At 40.8% G+C, this 24,335-nt stretch overlaps 3 protein-coding genes across 3 annotated transcripts in view; 1 reads left to right on the top strand and 2 right to left on the bottom strand.

Moving 5' to 3' along the window:
• Positions 1-24,335, bottom strand: part of NOX1 (NADPH oxidase 1) — a gene marked incomplete at both ends in the record, with an annotated part of 376,148 nt that overhangs the window by 140,062 nt on the left and 211,751 nt on the right. The window lies entirely within an intron of this gene.
• Positions 1-24,335, bottom strand: part of TRMT2B (tRNA methyltransferase 2 homolog B) — a 64,585-nt gene that overhangs the window by 9,463 nt on the left and 30,787 nt on the right. The window contains exons 7-12 of the mRNA XM_080910972.1: positions 9,406-9,552; positions 7,374-7,468; positions 6,757-6,971; positions 6,478-6,579; positions 5,244-5,363; positions 4,925-5,024 (exon numbers count right to left, since the gene is read on the bottom strand). Of these exons, the coding sequence (XP_080767098.1) occupies positions 4,925-5,024; positions 5,244-5,363; positions 6,478-6,579; positions 6,757-6,971; positions 7,374-7,468; positions 9,406-9,552 (779 nt within the window). The remainder of the gene's footprint in view (positions 1-4,924; positions 5,025-5,243; positions 5,364-6,477; positions 6,580-6,756; positions 6,972-7,373; positions 7,469-9,405; positions 9,553-24,335) is intronic.
• Positions 22,807-23,217, top strand: LOC308415958 (histone H3.3A-like; the record flags this gene model as incomplete). The annotated part of the gene is made up of 1 exon (XM_080910974.1): positions 22,807-23,217. The coding sequence occupies one exon, from the start codon at positions 22,807-22,809 to the stop codon at positions 23,215-23,217; it is 411 nt and encodes a 136-aa protein (XP_080767100.1).

Below are 24,335 nucleotides of genomic sequence, written 5' to 3' on the forward strand. Positions count from 1 at the left end.
TCACTGCTTAGCCAGTCTAGTGTAAACAACAAGCTCCAGATTCAGTGACCTCTCCTTGGAAAAGATGGAAGGTCAGTGGGGTGGCTCACTGGATAAAGGTGCTTGCCACCAAGCCTGATGACCTGAATTTGATCCCCAGGATCCACGTGGTAGGAAAGAACCAACTCCTTTAAGCCATCCTTTGGCCTCCACATAAGCACACACTTGCGCACAGAAAAGACAGACCAAAGGAGGCAGAAAGTGACAGAGCAATACACTCAGCCCTGAAGTCAGACTTTCATAGATGCACACACATATATGAATGGAATTTTATTCAGCTAAAGAGACAAATAAAATTATGATATTCACAAGGAAACAGGTGGACCTGACATCATTAGGTGAAATGACATGATTTGTGTGGGGGGATAGATAGAAGGGAGACAACATTGGGGGAAAGGGGACATAATGAAATGAAAAAAAGATTGAAGGAGTGCACGAGAACAAAGCATATGACACATGTATGATAGTGTCACAGCAAGAGAACAGAGGGTCAGGGCAGCAGAAATGGCTCGGCTGTAAAGGGATTTGTAGCAAAGCCTGTGACCTGAGTTTGATTCTCAGGATCCACAGGGTAGAAAAAAAGAACAAACTCATACAAGTGCCCCCCCCCCATAATAAATAAATGTGAAAACTAAAGTATTCTTTCAGGTAGAAACCACAGCACAATTATTTTTTAAAGATTCTATCATTTCCTAGAGTGCATTTCTGGACTCCCAATTTTTACATTTACCTTGTTGAATTAACTCAGTCTAGATATACATCCAACCTTTTTGCAGTGTCTATACAGTTGTAAATTATAATTCATTGAAGTCCATTTTTACCCTCTGATAAGAGATACCATCTTTATATCATATTCAAAAAAATAAAATGAAAGAGTAATTTACAGAGACAATGAAATAAGATGGGGAGACTGAGCCTTTTACCCCCTTGGACTGGATGAGACGGCAGTCATACCATGTAGCCATCTGAGCTCAAAGTCACTGTGTAACCAGCCTCGTACTGAGCTCATGCCTTCTTTCCTCACTTAATTTCCTGAGTACTGGGATTGCAGATACATGTACCATACCCATCTTGAGTCAGGGATCTACATCTATTTCCATGCTCACTGGTCTGTTCAGGACTTACCTTATTTTCTGAAATTATCACTGGCCATTTGTATTTTCCCAGAAAAATTACAGATTTTCACATGCATTATATTTATCTTATCTATCTATCCACATCCACCCACCCACCCACCCACCTATCCATCCATCCATCTATTTTGTTTGTTCTATATAGGATTCCTCAATATAGCACCATTCATCCTGGAACTCACTCTGTAGACCAGGCTGGCCTGGGTCAGAGATCCACCTGCCTCTGCCTCCTGCACTAGGATTAAAGGTGTGTGCCACCACCGCCAGCCTCAAATATTTGTTTTTAGAGCAAGCTCTAAGGAATACATTCTTATCATCGGAAACAACTGTGTGTGATGGCTTTGGGAGGTGTTGCCATAATATGAAGGCCAGTCTAGTTCATGTAGTGAACTGCTAGCCAGACAAGGCTACATGGTGAGACCTTGTCTAGAACACATATCTATAGTTACTCTGCTTTATTATTTATGGCTATATATTTTGTTTTATGTTCTTGACTACGCTTATTTACCTATCTTTTTAATAACATTTATTTGCCATCTTTTATTTTGTTTTGAAATTCACTGATACATAGTGTCTTCTGAGACAAGGTCTCACTATGTATTGTTGCCCGGCCTGGAACTCACCTTGTAGGCCAGACTGGCTGAAAACTCAGAGAGATCTGCCTGCCTCTGCCTTCCTGAGTGCTGCAATTAAAGGCCTGCACCACGACAACTGGATAGACTTTCTAATACTAGTGTTTGAGACAGGCTCTCAGTATGAAACCTACACTGATATAACTCATGGCCTTCCTGTTTTCACCTCAGAGCTGACATTACAAACAGGCACCACTACCTAGCTTTTCTGATTCCTTTGTAAAAATAGACAATTTGTATCACTTCTCAGAAAACTTCCCATACACACAAAATGTATTCTGCTTACATTCAGCCTCCCTATTCTTCTCTCCATAACTGTTCCCATAACAACCCCTCCCCCTCACCCCTCCCAACTTCACATCTTTCTTGTAATGGGACCCATCAAGTCCCATTTGGGCTGCCTATATACACATCTGTGTGGGACTATCAACAGGTATCACACCCCCAAAGAAAACTTACTCACCTTAACCTGACAGCCATCAACTATCAGCAGCTCCTCTTATAGGGGTAGGGGCTCATGGGTTCCTCCCCCTGCCTTGATAGAATGTTGTAAGTTCATGAGTGCAGTGTGGTCCTGCCCTGTTGAGAACACATTGTTCCTCCCTGTTCCCCCTAAACTCGAGCTCTTATCTTTGTTGTTGACAAGACTCACTGGGCCTTGGTGGGCTTATCTGTGGCTAAGGGTTCCACCAACCCTTCTCTGCTCTTTGACCCGGACTGAGAAAACATAATTTAAAATGTGAAAAACACAAGACAAAGTATCATCTCGTCCCTCTTACAATGGCTAAGGTTAAAAAGAAGGAGTTAGGGGCTCACAAGATAGCTCCATGGGTAAAGGCACTTGCCACCAAGCCTGATAAACTAAGTTCAATCTCCAAGATATACAAGGAGAGAACCAATTCCCACATGTTATCCTCTGACCTCTCTACATACATTGAAGTATGTACACACACAAACGCACACACACTGAATGAATGAACAAACATAAAAATATTTTTTTAAACTAGAAATGTGGACTTGGTTGCCCGCACCTTAATCCCAAGACTTGAGAAATAAAGTCAGGAGGATTGAAAGTTCAGGGCCAGCCTTGGCTACATGAATCCTTGTCCCAAACATACATAGGCAAGCAAGACAGCTCAGCAGATAAAAGCACTTACAGCATAAGCCTTGGGACCCGACTTTGATCCCCCGGACCCATGGCAGAAAGAAGGACAAAACGAAGTCCCAAAGGCTATCCTCTGACCTCCACACATAAGCTTTAGCACATACAACTCTCTACTTCCCCACTTACGTTAATAAATGATTTAAAAGTTCACTAAATACCAAAACACCACTAAAAATAAACAGACACAATATAACATGCTAGCAGTACCTGGAAAGAGCCTTGTAAACATTGTTGGTGGGAATGAAAAATCAGTGCAGTCATAATGAAATACAATATTGAGATTCCTCAAAAATCTAAAAATAAATCTACCAGATGCCACAGCTGTACCACTTCTTGGAATAGCCAAGAGGGAATTAAATCACCACATCAATGAGATAACTGCATTAACATTTCTTGCTACATTATTCCCAACAGCCAGACAAGATTTCTATCAATAGATGAATGGCTAGAGAACACGTGGTAAATAAAAACTGGGTTATTATCCAGCTATAAAAAAGAAAAAAGCCAAACTTTATTTGCAATAAAACACTGGTGGAGGAAATAACGTTAGGTGAAATAAGCCACAGTCATGCACTCTCTCATATTCAGAACCCCTTTTTAAAACTTCATTTTAAAAAAAGATTTATTCATTTATTATATAAGTACACTGTCACTGTCTTCAGACACACCAGAAGAGGGCATCAGATCCCATAACAGATGATTCTGAGCCACCATGTGGTTGCTGGGATTTGAACTCAAGACCTATAGAAGAGCAGTCAGTGCTCTTAACTGCTGAGCTATCTCTCCAGCCCCCCAGAATCTTTTAAAAGGTAATCAGATCCCCTACTTTTTAAACATGATTTTGGGTGTGTGTCTGTGTGTGTATATGTGCACGAACGCCTGTGTACACAAGCATGGACACCAGATGGCAACTTCAAGTGTCATCTCCAAGAATGGCATCGACCTCATTTAAGATAAGGCCTCTCATTAGCTAGGAGCTCATTGATTGGGCTAGACTGGCTGGAACAGGCTAACCCTGCTTATATTTCCCCAGTGATGAGATCACCACACCTAACATTAATTTTTTAAATTGTCCTTCATAATTTGAGAGAGTTGATTTTCTAAAATACTGTATTAAAATTTTTCTTGATCATTAAGATTTTTGGTACTCTCTTAAAAATTTGTGCCCAAACTGAGTAACTGAGTTGTCTCACCCTAGACCAGCCCTTAGAATGGATTCTTAAAGTGATATAATCAGGGACTGGAGAGATGCCCCACAGTTAAAGAGCACTAACTGACCTTATAAAGAACACAAGTTTGGTCCCTAACATCAATTTGGTAGTAAACAACTGTAACTCTGGTTCCGGGGTATCGGATGCCCTCTTCTGGCATGCATGGGCTTGTGTGAATACGTGGTACACATAAACCTATTCAGATTCATACACATAATTTTTTCAAACTTATTTTTAAAGTGATATATTGAGCCTGGTGGAGTGGCACACACCTTAAATCCCAGCACTCGGGAGGCACAGGCAGTCAGATCCCTGAGTTCAAGGCCAGCCTGGTCTACATAATGAGTTCTAGGACAGGCAGTGCTACATAGTGAGACCCTGTCTAAAAATAAACAAACAAATAAATACAAATAAGTGAAGTAGTATAAATGTTTATTTTTCTTTTCCTTTGTTTTTTTCCCATTTTCTAAATTATTCATAAAAAAACATGAATGACTCTGATTTTTAGAAAAATAAATTTGGTTTTCGATTTTTTTTTTTTTTAATGAGACTGGGTCTTTAACCCATGTAGGCTTAAAACTCACTACATAGCCAAGGATGATCTTGAACTTCAAATCCTCCATCTGCCACCCTGGCTTAAGATCAATCCCATGCGTCATGCATGACAGACAGTCATTCTACCAACTGAGCTACATCCCCAGCTCATGGAAAAATGATACTGGGGAAAAAAAAGGCAAGACTCACTCAATGAAGTTCCTTGTGCTTTCACCATGGGGCTTGCAGGAAACAAACACTAACGTGTGGATGGCTCTGCAGTTCCGAATGGCTCGCACCACCCTGGTATCTGAAGGAGGAAGCACCTTGTTAAATATACTTAACCCACTGTTGTCCGCTATTCCAAACTTCCCTGAGGACTACTAAGGAATATTGGAGCTACTTCAGGGCTGCCTCATAGGGAGCCCCTGAGTCTGCAGTGGGAACAGAGACAGAGAACTGGTGGGCACCATGGGAGAAGTGGACAAGCCTACACATGGGGAACAGCCCAGGAGTCCTCCTGCCTTACGCAGTCCAGCACGGGCCGGGTTCACCACAGCAACAATCCACTTCTCATCTTCCTGGGACTTTAACAGCTGTGGCACAATCGTCTCTGCTCTGCCAGCATGAAACTGGCAGTTGGTGACACCTGTGGAAGAGACGACCATGAGGCATAACTTGAGCCCAACAAGTGGGAAGGTTCAGCATTATGGAACCATAGAGCGGCCAGAGTCCCACCTTTCCCTTCCGCTCCAGCAAAAAAAAAAAAAAAAAAAAAAAAAAAAGCTCTTGGACCCGCTGCAGGTACTTTCTCTTGGAAAGGCCGAATGAGCCTTCCAGCTGCAGTGATGAAACAGACAGCACACAAGAACCCGCACTACAACAAAGAGCTTGCCTTTCACTTAACTGCTCATCTTGCGTCATCAGTTTTCCCTTGGGACCTCACGAACTGTCTGGAAGTTGGGCATGTTGGCACACATCTATAATACCAGCACTTGGGAGGCCAAGAAAGAGATAAGGCTTTCAGGGCCAGTCACATATATGGGTGTATGTGTGTGTGTGTGTGTGTGTCTGTGTGTGTGTCTGTCTGTCTGTCTGTCTGTGTGTGTATGACAGAATACAAACTGTTTCTATATTGCAATTTGTCATTTTATTTAAGGAAAAGGTTCTACTTTATAAAATTATGGGCTTGTTTGGTTTAAGATAGAGCCTCACTACAGAGTCTTGACTGGCTCTGAACTCACTATATAGGAGTTTAGCCTGGAACATTCAGAACTCCACCTGCCCCTGTCTCTCTGCCTCTTGGGGACCGGAATTAAAGGTGTTCACCCCAATGCCAGGCCAAAACTCGACATTTGAAAGCAATTGTATTGGCTCTGATGCCCTCAGAGTTGAATTAAAGCAGGTTCTTCTATTGTGTTCAACATTTTATCACTTCCCTTCCTAGCAACTAGGCTTGGACTTGCCTTGGGCTCATCTATACAATGAGAAAAAGAAGAAAAAATATTAGGACCTCTTATAGAAAACCACAAAATCCTTTTTTGGCTACTCTAGAATTCAGCCTCCCTATAAGTTGGGGATACACTAGGTCTCCCTTTGCATATTAACAACTGCACTTCTGTTTGTTGGTTTGTTTTTGCAGGGTTGGTAAATGGGCCCTTGGGTCTCGTACATGCTAAGCAAGCAGCCCACCACTGAGTTAAATCTCTAGCCCCTCACTCAACTCCATCTCTTAATTTCACCTCCGAATCAGATCTCGGTACCATTGAAGGCTGCAGTCCACCTGGCATCCTCTACTGCCTGCTCCACCAGCTCAATGCCATGGACCTGGGAGGCACGCCAAGCCAGAGAGAGGCCAATCACACCTAGAGAGATAAGAAAGAGATAATTTGTGTGTATTAAACCAAAAGTAGTGGTGGTATATTTATACTACCAACACTACTCACTCCTCGCTCCAGCCACCCTTGAAAAGACTGGACATTCTGGCTACATGGCATTTGAGACCTAGACAACACATAGACTTTTCCAGGGAGACCACTTGCCTGTTCCACAGCAAATGTCTAGGAGGATGCTCTCAGAGTTCACTCCGCTCAGCTCCCCGATGGTCCGGTACAGCATCTCAGCACCAGCAGTATTTATCTGGAAGAAAGCATCTGGAGAAATTCGAATCTTCAACCCCAGAAGATCTTCAAAGATGTGGGGCTCCCCAAACAAGAGCTGGTAGGGGGATTGCTGATGGCTGCAACGGGTCATGGTGCTAGGAAAGAAAAAAGAAAGACAGCATTTTAGAATGACAGACCACAATATAAACCTCTTACTTCTTGGTTAGAAGGGCAGCCCAAGCCTCTCATCTGGGAGACACAGCTTCCTCACCATGGCCCTGAGACTTCTGTGTGAGTTCCACTCTTGAGGGATGTGGGTACATATACACACTCTTTTTACAGTCTTTTTGTTTTGAGAAGTTAAGGGCAACCATACCCCACTTCACTTTTCTATTCTAGCCTGGGTTCCTGGCTGTGGCTGGTGTATGAAAGGCAAATCTAACTAAGTTGTGGGCCTCCACTCTCGGTGGCCCGTCACCAGCAAGCAAACCACAAGCCCATGCATGCAGTAGCATGCCTGAAGCCTCCTACTGCCTGTCTGGCTGCTCCAGGCTCACCTTTCCTGGAAATAGAGCGAGGTCAATTCACATACTGCTCCGGGGCCTTTAGTAAAAAACTCCTTCAAGGTCACCTTCTGAACACACAGCTCCTCCTGCCCAGAACAAGAAACCAAGAGTCAAGTAAAGACTCATCTCTGACAAACTCTCTTGTCGTTAGCTCCAGTAACCAGCCCCACAGGAGTCAGAGAAGTGGACACATTTCTCAAAGCCCATTATAAATAACACTTAGAATAAAGCAATGTTCTGCAGGACAAAAACAACAACAGGCTATTTTCACACCTCAGTCGACAAGCTGCTTGGCTTTTCAGTTTTTGACAAATCTCATACAATAGAGCTGGCACTTTCTCTAGCTTGAGCCTCTAATCGTTCTCTACAGGAAGTGTGAGTTATTCTTATAAACAAGGAGCTAAACTAAGCTCCTGTCCCATCACGCACAGAAAATAACCTTTCCAATCCTTTCATATTTCTCCGCTTTTGCTATCCCAACCACCCACTCAAGTATCACCTCAGAAGATGTGAGTCCTAGAAGAAATGAACCAGGAAACAGAAAAGAAAGAACAGGGTGGGCACCGGCTAGCCAGCAGGATGGCTTAGTAGGTAAAGGTGTTTGCCATCAAGTTGAATGTCCCTGAGTTTAATCCCTGGAACCCATATGATAGAAGGAGAGGACCTGACACAAGTTATTCTCTGATATCCAATTTAATGTAAAAAGAAAACAGTGAACATGGTAACTCCTTTGATCTGGCTGCAGAACATATTAAAATTCTAATATTGCTGTAATCATTATAGACCAGCTTGGCATACAGACACAGGGTTATAAGCCAAGTCAAAGCTACAGAATTTAAATGACCAACCAGGCCATGAATCAAAGGACTCAGAGTCACATCCTAGCTTTGTAGTTAACTGGGTCTTTCAACCTTCCCTGTGACTATGTCTCCATTTGCTAATCTATAAAATGAAGGTGATAGCATTCCTCTTACGCCTACCTAGTTCCTAAGCTGGTTGAAATAGTTGACTCAGGATAGGGATGTTTCCATATGAGACTGTCAGCGTTGAATAAGGTTTCGTTGTTTTGTCAACAGGACTGATGATGGTGTGATCTAGAAAGGAGCCTCAGTTGAAGAACTGCCTCCATAAGATTTGTCTATTGGATATTTTCTCAACTGATGCATGTTTTGAGATTGCCCAGCCCACAGTAAGTGGTGTAATCCCCAGCAAGATGGTCTTTAGGTGGATAGGAAAGCAAACTGAAGGCTGGAGAGTTGGTTTTGTGGTTAAGGGCAGCTGTTGCCATTGCAGAGGGCTTGATTCCCAACACTCACGTGGTGGCTCCCAACTGTCTGTAACTCTAGTCTCAGAGGATCCAAAGTCCTCCTCTGACTTACCTGGATACCAGTTACTCACATGGTGCATATGTATACATGCATACACTCATACACATAAAACATTTTTTAATCTAAAACTAAAAGCAAAATGAGTAAGCCATAGAGAGCAAGCCAGTAAACAGCTACAATTATTGCCTCTGGGTTCCTGCCTTGAATTCTTGCTCTGACTTCCCTTCATGATATGCTGTGAGCGAAATATAGCTTTTCTTCCTTAAGCTGCTGTCAGTCATGGTTTTTTAATCACAGCAATAGATAGCAAACCACAACACAGTCTGAAAGTGTTACGTGCGTTACAAATGTAAGGCATAATCTGGAAGGCATCTTGGCTCCCCACTATACTAGCAGAGTATGTGAAGTATTTAGATTATAAAAGTCAGACATGCAACTCTCTGTGGAAATTGCTTTGGGATTCATTTGAGTCTACTACTATGAGCAAAGTTCTTGTAAAGAAACTTGGGAGTCCATGGACAATAATTATCTGGGGTAACACAGCCAGTCTTAGTGATTTGATTATGCCAGCAGTATAGTTAAATTATATTCTTTTCTTACCAACTCTTCATCCTCAAACCTACTCTCTATCCTATGGCTGTGTAGTTTCTGCCATATGCTCAAAAACTTCAACAAACAAACCCTGCTAGGCTTACCTGACTTAATCCCTGGGGATGAAAAGTGACAATAGCCATTGTGTGTCCTTGCCTATTGGTTCGAACAATGAGTTCACGCCAGTGTCCTCCATCATGAAACAAAAGGCAGGGTTCCACTGAAGACTGTCGAAGGAATATTTCATAGTACTAAAAAGAAACTGATATTACGTTAAATATAGGCAAAAGAAACAAGTCCCACAGCCCATTATTCACTCTGGCTCTACAAAATGCATATGCTGAAGCCTTTACCCCAGATTCTCAGAACATGGCTGTACTTGGAAACAGATCTTTTTAGTGAGGCGAGAAAGGAAGGTAGGCATAGTAGTCAACATACTTCAAGGATTCAAGAGACTAAGGTCAAAGAATCCCAAGTTTAACATCATTCTAGGTGGCCTAGTGAGACTCTCAAAAGTATATAAAATTAGAGGAAGCCATTAAGCATACTTAATTCACTCTGACCAGCATTTCTGTAAAAAGACAAAAGGGGGAGGTGGAATATAGCTCATCTGGTAGAGTAGTTGCCTGGTACACAGAAGTACTGGGTTTCCCATTTCCAGCACTGCATAAAAACTGGGCATGGCAGCACATACTTGTAATGCCAGCCAGCACTTGGGAGGTAGAAGTACAGGGATCAGAAGCTCAAGGTTATCCTTGTCTATGTAACTAGTTTGAAGCTAGCCTGGGCTATATGAGATTCTGTCTAGAAAAAGAGGGAAGAAGAGGAAGAAGGAAGAATAGGAGAAGGGGGAGGAGGAAGGAAGAGAAGAAGAAGAAAAAGAAGAAATGTGAGCACACAGAAAATCACAAGGACTAAATATGCCCAAAAAAAGAGTGTGGGGGGCCACAACATAAAGATGGCTATAGGCCTGAAGAAAAAACAAACCTGCTAGACCCTGCTCTTAGACTTGTAAGTTCAGGACAGGAAAGAACTAAAGTTCTGTTGTTTATTCCTCAGGCACGTGGTGATTTAAACAGCCCTAAGGACAAAAGTGACATAAAAACATATTCTTGGCCAGCTGTGTTAAATCAGATCAATAATCCTAGCACCCAGGAGGCTTAAGCAGGACTCAGACTTCCAGGCTTGCCAGGGCTATGCAGCCAACCCTTGACCTATGTGACCTTATGGAAAACATCGAAATTTTTTTTATATTCTAAACTCCTAAGTTTCATGAGGGTTTAGCATTATATCCTTAATCTGACACATAATACATGCTCAACAATATTTTTTAAAGTAGGTAGAAATGGATGAATAAATAAATAGCTTATTCAGATGTAAGACCTCGGGTTATTCTATATGTGATACTGAATACAAGAAGTTTCCATTTCTGTGGATTATTTCTGGCACAGCCTCCTAATGCTTTACTAAGCTGCTGTGATTCATTCTGACTTATAACTTCCTGGTGCAAGCCTATATCATTTCTGTCACATACAGTCAGAAAAAAGCTTAGTTCAATCCTCCATATCCTCCTGGAAAATGCAAGCTGAACCCAATTTTACTTAGTTACTATGGATTTCCATTCCTTAAAGTCAAAAACAGGGACATAGCTCATTGGTAGAAGACTTGGTAACTTGTCCAAGGGCCTGGGCTTGATTCATAAAACCACACCAAGAAAATTAAGAGAAAACTTGGTACTACAATAGGGCACGCTGTTTGATTTATGTATGTCATTTATTCTCATTTTACATAAAATCTAAGTCTACTACATTTTCAAATAAATACAAGATTATCTAGGGAAGAAGTTATACCCAAAACAGTGCCACCTGCAAAGAGAAGATGAATGAAGTCTACACCTTATCATTTTTCCTACAAGTTCCTATACAGAACATATGTTTAACTACACTGAACATATTTTTCAGATCTTGGGTGTTAAGATTTGGTCTGCTGCTATATACAGTAATGCTAAATTCTGTCTAGTTGCCTCAAGACCAGTGAATTCTCACAGTTACTAGCTTTTGTTGTGTAAACTTTGCTCCTTAATTTAAAACTATTGGTTAAATATAGCCAATTACTGGAGGGATTAGATGAAGGTAGATTTTTGAGATACCTGGTTGGGGGTTGCAGGTAGAAGAGGAAGAAGAAAGGGCACAGAAAGAGGGAAAAGCTACCATGAGTGGAGATAGACCATGAGCACATGGCCAAGAGAAACAGCAAGTATCCGGGGTACACCATTGGGGAGGCAGCCAGGCCAGCAGTTAGAAGAGTAGAGTAGTGATAGCCTGCAGTAATTGTCAAAGCCAAATCAAATAACCATAGTCTGAACCTCACTGATTCATAAGCTAGGTGGATATAAGTTTGAATTGGTTCAACTACACGTGGGATTGAAATATTTTCTTGAATCTATATATAATCCCTATTAAGCTAAATCTCTGCTTCTTTTTTTATGCTGTAACCAAACTAATAAGAATTACCTATGTTTCCTGTCTCCAATCCTCCTCTTTAACCACTTGCATACAGTTCCCACAGCTACACCTAGACCATTTGCATTACGGTCATCAACTACCTAAGTCCTGAAGTCCAAGGGTCCATCCTCAGCTACACTGGACACAGCTGGGAAGTGTATCTTCTCATGCTTTGACTCTCAGAACACCACTATCCTACTTTCCTCGACCTCCATTTCATCCCCATTTGCCAGCTCCTCCCTCTCTTCTGAGACTGCTGGTACAAGCAAACCCTACTCTATTGGCAGTCATATAGAAGAATACCATGTGCAGGGATGTATATAGTACATAATACTTGATGATGATAATGTATGATTGCTAACTGCCTTATGTATTTCTTATACGTTCTATTATTTCATAGTACATTACATACAAATGATGTTCATTGTAAAGCATAACAATGAATTACCCTAGCAGCAGCCTCATACATCCAGTGTTTACAGCATCTCATGATTGTATCATTTCCCCTGGTGCTTGATTATTCTAGTGTTCTTTTGTTTGTGCTGCCTCTATAAACACCAGGCTGAACTCAAACCATGGAGCCTAAGTGTTAAGTAGGTCATACCACACAAGTTTGTATAAGAAGACTCCACTGTGTTCACATAACAATGAAATTACCTAAGGCTGTATGTCTCACCAAATAATTCAGTTGATTCAGTCATATTAAAAGTCTCCGGACAATAAATGCCAAGGACAGTGGCACAAACATTTAATTCCAGTACTTGGAAGGCAAAGGAAGGCAAATCTCTGAGTTTAAGGCCAGCCCAATTTACACAGAGAGAGTACTAGGACAGCTGGGACTACACAGAAACCCTGTATTGAGAACCAAAACCATAAAGGATCTCTGAACAGGAAATGGAAGTCACTGAGTGAAGAGAAAGCAAGAGAACACGAGGAACACTTTGTTAGCTGTAGCCAGACTAGATAAGGAACTCAAATAATAAAGACTCAAAGAACAAATATCCACACAGTGACTAGTCAAATTTACTGGATGGTTCTCCAAAGTTTAAATGACTCAAAAGTACTTTTAAAAACTATAAGTAATTGAGTATTTTTCCATCAATATTCATGAGGAAAATTGGTCTGAAGCTCTCTTTGTTGGGTCTTTGTGTGGATTAGGTATAAGTGTAACTGTAGCTTCATAGAATGCAGTAGGTAAATATCCAAGGTATACAAAGAACTCAAGAAGCTAGACACCAGAGAATCAAACAACCCTATTAAAAACTGGGGTACAGAGCTAAACAAAAAGTTCTCAATTGAGGAATATCGAATGGCTGAGAAGCATCTAAGGAAGTGCTCGACATCATTAGCCATCAGGGAAATGCACATCAAAACAACCCTGAGATTCCACCTCATACCAGTCAGATTGGCCAAGATCCAAAACTCAGATGACAGCAGTTGCTGGCGAGGATGCATAGAAAGAAGAACACTTCTCCACTGTTGGTGGGGTTGTAAACTGGTACAACCACTCTGGAAATTAGAAATTCCTCAGAAAATTGGACATAGTACTACCTGAAGATCCAGTTATTCCACTTCTGGGCATATACCCCAGAGACAGTCCAACATACAACAAAGACACATGCACCACAATGTTCATAGCAGCTCTATTTATAATAGCCAGAAGCTGAAAAGAACCCAGATGTCCTTCAGTAGATCAATGGATAAAAAAAAAATTGTGGTACATTTACACAGCTATTAGAAACAATGACTTTATGAAATTCTTAAGAAAATGGATGCATCTAGAGAATATCATCCTGAGTGAGAGAACCCAGTCACAAAAGAACAGACATAATATGCAGTCACTGGTAATTGGATACTAACCCCAGAAAGCTCAGAACACCCCAGAAACAACTCACAGACTATATGAAGTTCAAGAAAAAACAAAGGCCAAAAAAAAGAGAAAGAAAATGAAAAACCATTATGCCTAATCTTTACACACCAAGAAAACTTTGACTATTTCCAGGTTACATCTTGTTTACACATACTTTATGCTCATTGTAACTAGTAAGATTTTAATGCACACTATCAAACCTTTAAAAAAATCAAGTACTGACAAAAATGTTTTCATCTACTTTTATGCAAAAATGCTTAAAATCTGTATATTTATCTTTGTTTTTTAAAATAAAGTTGTTCAGTTAAAAAAAGAATGTAGTAAGTGGTTGTCCTTCTGCTTCTATTTTATGAAATACTTTGAGAAGTATTGATATTAGGTTTTTTTTTTTTTTTTTTTTTTTTTTTTTTTGATGGTCTGATAGAATTTTGCACTAAAACCTAGGAAATTTTGGTTTGGGGAGAGTTTTAATGACTGCTTCTATTTTCTATTTCCTTAAGTGTTATGGGGATATTTAGATGGTTTATCTGATCCTGATTTAACTTTGGTATCTGGTATCTGTCTAGAAATTTACCCATTTCCTCCAGATACTCTAGTTTTGTTGCATATAGGCTTTTGTAGTAGGATCTGACGATTTCTTGAATTTCCTGTTTCTGTTGTTATGTCTCCACTTTCCTTTCTGATATTATTAATTTGGATATTGTTTCTGTGCCCTCTAGTTAGTCTGGCTAAGGGTTTATCGATCTTGTTGATTTTCTCAAAGAACAAGACCCTGGTTTTGTTAATTTTTTGTATATTTTTTGTTTCTACTTGGATGATTTCAGCCCTGAATATGCTTATTTCCTGCTGTGAACTCCTCTTGGGTGTATCTGTTTCTTTTTGTTCTAGAGCTTTCAGGTATGCTATCAAGCTGCTTGTGTATGCTCTCTCCAGTTTCTTTATGGAAGCACTCAGAACTGTGACTTTTCCTCTTAGCACTGCTTTCATTGTGTCCCATAAGTTTGGGTATGTTGTGCTTTCATTTTCATTAAATGAAAATGAAATGAAATTAATTTATAAAAGTCTTTAATTTCTTTCTTTACTTCTTCTCTGACCAAGTTATCACTGAATAGAGAGTTGTTCAGCTTCCACGTGTATATGGCTTTCTGTTGTTTCTGTTATTGGAGACAAGCTTTAGTCCATGGTGATCTGATAGGATGCATGGATTTATTTCTTATATCTATTGAGCCCTGTTTTATGACCAACTATATGGTCAATTTTGGAGAAGGTGCCTTGAGGTGCTGAGAAGAAGGTGTATTATTTTGTTTTAGAAAGAAATGTTTTGTAGCTATTTATTGAATCCATTTGGTTCATAACTTCTGTTAGTTTCACTGTGTCTCTGTTTAGTTTCTGTTTCCACGATCTGCCCATTGGTTGAGGGTAATGTTAAAGTCTCCCAATATTATTGTTCATGTGTGTACTTTGAGCTTCAATAATGTTTATTTTACATACGTGGGTGCCCTTGCATTTGGAGCATAGATGTTCAGAATTTAGAGCTTCTCTTGATGGATTTTTTTCCTCTGATGAGTATGTAGTGGCCTTCCCCATATTCTTTGATAACTTTTGGTTGGAAGTCTTTTTTATTGGATACTAGAATTGCAAAAATACTCAATAAAATTTTTGCAAACTGAATCCAAAAAACATCAGAATGATCATTCACCGCAACCAAGTAGGCTTCATCCCAAGGATGAAGGGATGGTTCGATATATGGAAATCCATCAATGTAATCCACTATACTAAAAAAAAAAAAAAAACTAAAAAAAAACCCCACATGATCATCTTATTTGATGCTGAAAAACCTTTGACAGAATACAATACCCCTTCATGTTAAAAGTCTTGGAAAGAACAGGAATCCAAGGTCCATACCTAAATATAACCAAAGCAATAATATACAGCAAACCACTAGCCAACATCAAACTAAATGGAGAGAAACATGGAACAATCCCACTGAAATCAGGACAAGACAAGGCTGCCCACTCTCCCCCTACCTATTTAATATAGTACTGGAACTTATAGCCAGAATAATTAGGCAACAAAAGAAGATTCAAAGGGATACAAATTGGAAATGAGGAAGTCAATATATCACTATTTGATATGATAGTATACATAGTGACCCAAAATATCCACGAGATAACTCCTACGCTGATAAACAATTTCTGCAAAGTAGCTGGATAAAAAATTAATTCAAACAAATCAGTAGCTTTCCCCTACTCAAAGGATAAAAAGTCTGAGAATGAAATTAGGGAAGCAACACCTTTTTTTAACAATTGTCACAAATAATATAAAGTATCTTAGTGTGACACTAACCAAATGAAAGAACTGTATGACAAGAACTTCAACTCTGAAGAAAAAAACTGAAGAAGACCTCAGAAGATGGAAAGATCTCCCATGCTCATGGATCTGGAGGATTAACATAGTAACAATGGTCATCTTACCTAAAGTAATCTACAGATTCAATGCAATCCTCATCAAAATTCCTACTCAATTCTTTACAGAGACAGAATGAACAATTCTCAAATTTATCTGGAATAACAAAAATCCAGGATATCAAAAACCATTCTCAACAATAAAAGGAATTCTGGGGGAAACACCATCCCTCACCTCAAGCTGTATTACAGAGCAATGGTGATTAAAAAAAAAAAAAAAAAAAAAAAAAAAAAAAAAAAAAAAAAAAAAACTCATGGTACTGGTACAGAGACAGATGGGATCAATGGAATAGAATTAAAGACCCAGACATGAACCCACAAACCTATGGTCTCTTGATCTTTGACAAAGGAGCCAAAACCATCCAGTGGAAAACAGACAGCATTTTCAATAAATGGTGATTGTTAAACTGGAGGTCAACATGTAGAAATATGAAAATTTACCCATTCTTATCTCCGTGTACAAAGCTCAAGTCCAAGTGGATCAAGGACCTCCACATAAAACCAGATATGCTGAATCTAATAGAAGAGAAAGTGAAAAAGAATCTTGACCACATTGGCATAGGGGAAATTTCCTGAATAGAACACCAATGGCTTATGCTCTCAGATCAAAAATTGACAAATGAGACCTCATGAAATTGCAAGGCTTCTGTAAGGCAAAGCACAAATCAAAAGGACAAAACAGCAACCAACTGATTGGAAAAAGATCTTTACCAACTCTACATCAGATAGAAGGCTAATGTCCAAAATATACAAAGAACTCAAGAAGTTAGGCTCCAGAGAATAAAATAACCTTATTAAAATGGGGTACAAAGCTAACCAGAGAATTCTCAACTGAGGAATCTTGAATGGCTGAGAAGCGCCTAAAGAAATACTCAACACCCCTAGTCATCAGGGAAATAAATCCAAATCAAAATAACCCTGAGATTCCACCTCACACCAGTCAAGATGGCTAATAAAATCTCAGGCAATAGCAGATTCTGGCAAGGATATGAAGAAAGGGAAACACCCCTCCACTGTTGGTGGGATTGTAAGCTGTACAACCACTCTGAAAATCAGTCTGGCAGTTCCTGAAAAAACTGAAGACCCAGCTATCCCACTCCTGGGCATACCCCAAAGAAGCTCCAACATCTAACAAGAACACACAATCCACCATGTTCATAGCAGCCTTATTTATAATAGCCAGAAGCTGGAAAGAACCCAGATGTCCTTCAGTAGATGAATGGATACAGAAAGTATGGTACATTTCGACATAGGAGTACTACTCAGCTATTAGAAGCAATGATTTCATGAAATTCCTAGATAAATGGAGGGACCTAGAAAATATCATCCTGAGTGAGGTAACCCAGTTACAAAAGAACACACATGGTATGTGCTCGCTGATAAGTAGATAGTAGCCAAGATGAAGCTCAGAATACCCACGATACAACTCACAGACCATATGGAACTCAAGAAGAAAGTAGATCACACCAAAGTGTGGATGCTACAGTACACTCAGTATGGGGAAGAGAATAATGTCTAGGAAGTACAAGGAGAGAGGGATCTGGGAGGGAGAGAGGAAGGGGAGGGGAAAGGGAGGCCAGTTCAGATTAGAGGAGAAGTTCAGATGGGTCAGGAATTTGAAAGTGGGAGTGTAGTAGTGGGGGGAAGGGAAACTGGGGGTAGCCACTAGAAAGCCCCAGATGCTAGGAACACAACAGTTTCCCAGGACCCAACAGGGAGGACTTTAGCCAAAATGCCCAACAAAGGGGCGATAGAATCTTGGTCCTGTTTAGGCTTGATGACCTAGGACAGGAGAATGCTAGGCTGCTGAGTCAGGAGTGGGTGGGCAGGTAGGGAAGTACCCTCATAGAGGCAGGGGGAGGGAGGAGGGGATAGAAGGCTTGGAGGGGAAACTGGGAAGGAGGCTTACATTTGAAATGTAAATAAATAAAATAATCGATAAAATAGAAAAGGTATATAAAAAAGCAAATATGGGGCCCAAGCCCATATTTATACTGTTCAGTATCCTTAGTCATAAAAATGCAAATTAAAAGAACACTGAGAATGCACTTTACCCCACCAGTATGGTTATTAGCAAGAAAACATGCAACAAATGCTGTCAGGGATGGAAGCACTTATGCACATTGGTGGAGGTATAAATTAGTATTGCCACTATTCATTTCAATATGCTACCTCAAAAAAACTAAAAGTAAAACTACCATTGTCTCAGCTATACCACTACACAAGGTATATGCCCATAGGAATCCAAATCAGCATAACACAGAGATGATGCACATCGTGCTTAATGCTGCACTTTCCAAAATAGCTAAACTGGGAGCCAGCCTAGATGTCTATCAGCAGAAGGACAGAAAAAAGAATGGTATAGAATGCAAAATGGAGCATTATTAAACTGTGAAGAATGAATTGATATCATTTTCAGGAAAATGGATAGAATAGGAGGTTATATTAAGGAAAAGTTCTCAGACTCAGGAAGGCAAATATCATGTTTTCTCTCTATATAAAAATCTGGATATTTTAAAATGCATGAAAATAGAAGGGAGACTATTTCAAGGCATAGGTGGACCAGAGAGAGAGAAGATGCACACAACCTGAGTGATCCTATTAAAAACCAATCAGATGATGACATCCCTCAGTCAGGAGCCATTTGCCGCTTCTCTGAAGCAGGATGGGGGTGGGGGAGAAACAGAGAGGGGGGAGGGAGGAAGAGGGAGAGAAAGAGGGGGGAGGGAGGGAGGGAGAGGAAAAAACAGAGAAAGGGAAGAAGAGTCAGACAGACAGAGAGGGGAGGAGAGGGACAGACAGAAGAGAGGGACAGGGACAGGGACAAAGAGAGGGAGAGGGACAGGGAGAAGTTGCCTGTCAAGACAGGTCAGGGTCTGTTGGCAGATTTCCCAGCCTGCTGAGGCAGGGAACAATAAGAGGAGGTGTTCTTAAGGCTCAAGGCTAAGGGCTGCAATTCTATCGACCTTGGTGGAAGGAACAGGGAGGTTTTTTGTAAAAGAACCAATGTCTTGTGTATATTTCAACAAATTGTTTCTGTTAGCTGTGGCTTTGCTTCCCACAATACTGTAGTATAAAAAAGCTAAGAGAAAACATACTCAGGAACTAGTGTGGCATAGACCTGCAGCCTTCCCATCTCTTTCTCTCTTGCATCTTTTTTCTATCTTTCCTATAATCCCCCCCAAGAGGACTGTTTGACTTCTCACTAGCCAGTTGGGTACATCCCCCTACCCATCACAACTTTCAATAGCTTCCCATTTCACTCATAATAAAAGGTAAGAGACCTATACTAACCTCTCCCAATATGATACAGCCTCTGTTAACTTTTACTGCATTTGCCTACTAAATACTCACCTGAGTCTATGGTTACTTTCTCCAGAAAGCCAACCATATCCCAAATGCCCTTAGCTGGCCCCTGTGGGTGCCAGGCATACACATATATGCACGCATGCACACACATAAGCAAAGCACTCATCGACAGAAAAGGGAAAATGGATCATTATTTAAATGAAAATGAAAGCACTTGAAGGACAGGGTCAGGGATCTCGAAAGATCAAGAGTAGCACAGGCTACATAACAAGATCCTGTCTCAAAACTAAAGTGCCTACTAAGGGGAACCTCAAGAGGTACACGGTTTATCACCCCACATAATCCAGGTACTCTAATTTCTGCCCAGCTTGCTGCTCCCTTACAGTGGACTCAGTAAAGCACTTTCCCTACAGAACAAGATACTGCAGAAGGTAAAAAATAGGATAAAGTAGGTGACTAAAATCAGTGTTTAACCAAAAAACCTGAACACCAAACTGGGAAATAAGTGGTAATGGAATACATACCTCTAATCCCATCACTTGAGAGAACAAGGCAGGAGAAGCAGAAGTTGGATCCAGTCTGAGATACACAGTATGAACCAGGCCAGCCTGAGCTACATGGCAAGACTGTACAACCAAAAATGGGACACAGAGAGATAGCTTAACAGTTAAGAGCACTAGCTGCTCTTGGAGCAGACCCAGGGGTCCAATTCCCAGTACCAACATGGTGGCTCAAAACCTAAAGTCTAGTACCCAGGGACTGAATGCCCTCTTCTTATTTCCACAGTCACTGTGCACATATAGGGTCCAGATATGAATACCCGCACACATAATAATTATTCTTTTTTTAAAAGGGAAAAAATCCACCCCTTCATGCTACCAAAAAAAAAAATCACTCATGACCTTCCTTTATCAGCTGACTGGAGGCTTTTTTTCTCTGAAAAGAACAAAAGCTGAGCCACAAAAGCACTGGACATATCATACCAAGCACAAAGGTGGTACTGAAGAGACAGATCCAGGAGAAGTCTATGTAAATCTGGATTAATAATAACTAGACTAGACCTCTGGTCCCCTTTGCACACAAGCAACCAGGCAGATTTGCAGATGACTCTTTGGAGAAAGTAATGGTACCACACTAATGATCTTGACTGGAGAAATATGAGAGATACCCCTACGATCACCAGAACGAAACCTAAGAAACACCCAGGCAAGCTGAGTAAAGGCCTCCATGATAAAATACACAATTAAAAAGGACAAAATCCCAAAGGGGCTAAATGATAGATAAATGGATACACGAATGGGGGATGGGCAGGTGGATGGATGGATACCACCTTACTAAGGACAATAGGGTGCTAAAGGAACAGAGATAGAGAAAATGGTTCTGAAATTAATAATAGGAAAATAGAAGAAAATGAGCCACATGTTTTGGCATTTACTTGACAATTTTTTTGCAATGATAAAAAAGACAAAAATAATGAAAACTGTGAGGTTAAGAAAATGCTAGAGGTTATAAAAGCAGCCAGTGAACTCTGAAATTCAAAGAGTAGGAGGTAGAAAAAGAATAGAACATAGAAAACAGCCTGGACAGAGGTACTCAAAGAAATAAAGGAAACTTCCTACATCCTGAAACATTTCCATTTCTAGATGGGCAAGGCCTAAGTGTTCCATATAATGAAATAAAGGTCCAATATGATCATTAAATTGGGGGCACAAAGACAGATTTCCTACAGTAGGCATGGTACCTCATGCCTGTAATCCCAGGGCTTGATTGGTAAAAGTAGCAGAATTTCCACAAGTTCAAGATCAGACTGATGCACTGAGTATCCAGACCAGCCAAGGTTACAGAGCAAGACATCGCTGTCCACCCCTACCCCTCAAAGAGAGGAAAGAAAGATAGGCTCTGTAAAAGCTTCTGAGCAACCACGGAAGGAAAGAGAGTCGAGATTCATTATACTCACGGTGATGCTGATCTGATAACCATGAAATACGGTCTGTAAGCTTTACAGGGTTGTGGTGGTCTGAATATACTTGGCCTGGGAAGTGGCACTAGTAGGAGGTGTGGCCTTGTTGGAGAAAGGGTGTCACTGTGGAGGTGGGCTTTGAGACCTTCTTCCTAGACACCTGAAAGTCAGTTGCCTTTGAAACAAGATGAAATCTCAGCTCCTCCAGCAGCCATGCTCCCATCTTGCCAATGAAGGACTGAAAGTCTGAACCCATAAACCAGCCCCAATTGCACATTGTCCTTTATAAGAGTGGCCTTGGTCATAGTGCCATCTCACAGCAATGGAAACCCTAACTAAGACAAGGGCCAAATAATATCATAGCAGATTTTTAAATCTAGAAACATTTTTAGTCATTTCAGGGTAGGAAAAAGTATTTATACAGAGGCCTGAAAAAAATCTAGCCATTATGTCCTAGATAACATTCCTCAAGAAGCTAATGGAGATTGTACTCTGGACAAATGAAGGGGCAAACCAAAAGACCAAGACAGGGTGTAAGAAACAGGAAAGGCAAGACTGCTGGGTGTTGTGGGGCACGCATGTAATCTTGACACTCAAGAGGCTAAGGCAGGATTCTGCCAAATTCCAAGCCAGCCTAGTCTCCATAGGGAGAACCTCTCTTAAAACAAAATAAAACAAACAAAAAAAAAAAAAAAAAAAAAAAAACAAGAGTATACAGCAATTTAAAATAGTCCCAGGATGATGGGACAGGACAGATGGTTCAGTCAGTAAAGTTCTTGTCACACTTTCATGAGGACCAGAGTTTGTGTCCCTAGCACCTACAGAAGAGCTGGCTACAGCAATCATCATACGCCTGTAATCCCAGAACTGCTGAGGATAAAAGAAGGGCAGAGTCAGAAGAATTTCTGAGGCTGGTTGCCCTAGCTAAATAAATGGGCTCCAGGTTTCATGAAAGAAAAACCTGGTTGGTTTGGTTGGTCTCAAAAATATAATAATAATAAACTGGGGTATGATTAAGGAAGACACTCAATATACACCTCTGGCCTCACTATGCATAGTGACAACATGCATGTATTCACAAGCACGTGTGCATGTGTGTGGCAATCTCCTGAAATAAAGCTCTCCATCTTGGGAGAGTAGCTCCTTAAAAGATGGGATATTAAAGGGGAGATAAAACAGCATGTTACCTGAAGAGGAAGTGAACTACCAAGAGATGATGTCAGACAAGCAGGGATACCTAGACTCTCAGATCAGCCAAGCTGCCTAGAACCAGAGACAGCCAAGCCACTGTAAGAGGCTTTCGCCGCACCGCCGTTGCTCTCTAACGCCAGCACCGCCTCTCCCTTGCTGAGCTCCAGTCGAAGGAGAAGGGGGGTAAGTAAGGAGGTGCCCATACTATGGCTCGTACAAAGCAGACTGCCCGCAAATCCACCAGTGGTAAAGCACCCAGGAAACAACTGGCTACAAAAGCCGCTCGCAAGAGTGCGCCCTCTACTGGAGGGGTGAAGAAACCTCATCGTTACAGGCCTGGCGCTGTAGCACTCCGTAAAATCAGACGCTATCAGAAGTCCACTGAACTTCTGATTCGCAAGCTCCCCTTTCAGCGTCTGGTGCGAGAAATTGCACAGGACTTCAAAACAGATCTGCGCTTCCAAAGTGCAGCTATTGGTGCTTTGCAGGAGGCAAGTGAGGCCTGTCTGGTTGGCCTTTTTGAAGATACCAACCTGTGTGCTATCCGTGCCAAACGTGTAACAATTATGCCAAAAGATATCCAGCTAGCACGCTGCATATGCGGGGAACGTGCTTAAGAGTCCACTATTAGGGGAAACATTTCATTCTCAAAAAAATTTTTTCCTCTTCCTGTTATCAGTAGTTCTGAATGTTAAATTTTTTTTCCTATGGGGTCAAAGGTACCTAAGTATATGATTTCGAGTGGAAACATAGGGGACAGAATCAGGTATTGGCAGTTTCTCCACGTCCATTTGTGTGTGAATTTTTAATATAAATGCAAGATGTAAAGCATTAATGCAAGCAAAATGTTTCAATGAACACATTTCAACAGTTCAACTTTATAACAATTATAAATAAACCTGTTAAATTTTCTGGACAATGCCAGCATTTGGATTTTTTTTAAATAAGTAAATTTCTTATTGACAGCAAAAAAAAAAAAAAAAAAAAAGAGGCTCAGATCAACTGTGCTGCCTAGAAAGGACCCTCTCCAACTTACTGAGCTGCCTGCAGCTTATACAGTGCACTCTAGGTTTCCAGCTTTCATGGGCTGTCATCCATGCTAGAATGGATTTTTTGCAATGCAGCTGCCTTAAGTCATTCTGTAAGCAACCCCTCACCCATACTCTTATAAATAACCACAATAAAACTCACTGCTTGACCAAGCTCGATATTGGTGGTATCCTCACTTTGGTCTACTGTTGGTTCCCTCCCTGGAGTGAGTAGACATTTGAACATGTCTCCCCAGGAATAGTGTCACATAAAATGTGTATATGCTTCCCAACACACACACACACACACACACACACACACACACACACACACACACACACACACAGTTAAGAGAAAATAGTTCCAGGATGATAGTTATGCAAAAGGTCTAATAGGACCAGGAAAGCAGATTCCAAAGAAAAGGTCTTTGGGGAAAACAAATGGAAACTATTGAGCAGATGGAAAACACTAAGTACGCTTCACAATGCTTTTAAGGCATCTGGGAAAACTTAGCAAGACGTTCATACAAAACTAAGCAAGTATGGAAGGAGGCAATTGTCCATACCAATAAAAGCAAAGAACTTAAAATGTTTCTATACTACATAGTGCTATGCAACCATAAAAAGGAAGTAGTGAGGACTTAAAGTTTGAAGAGAGAGATGTAGGAAAGCGGTCTGGGAGGAATTAAGGAGAGTCAAGGGGTAAA

The sequence above is a fragment of the Micromys minutus genome (assembly GCF_963924665.1).
Source record: "Micromys minutus genome assembly, chromosome: X".
Lineage (NCBI taxonomy): Eukaryota > Metazoa > Chordata > Mammalia > Rodentia > Muridae > Micromys > Micromys minutus.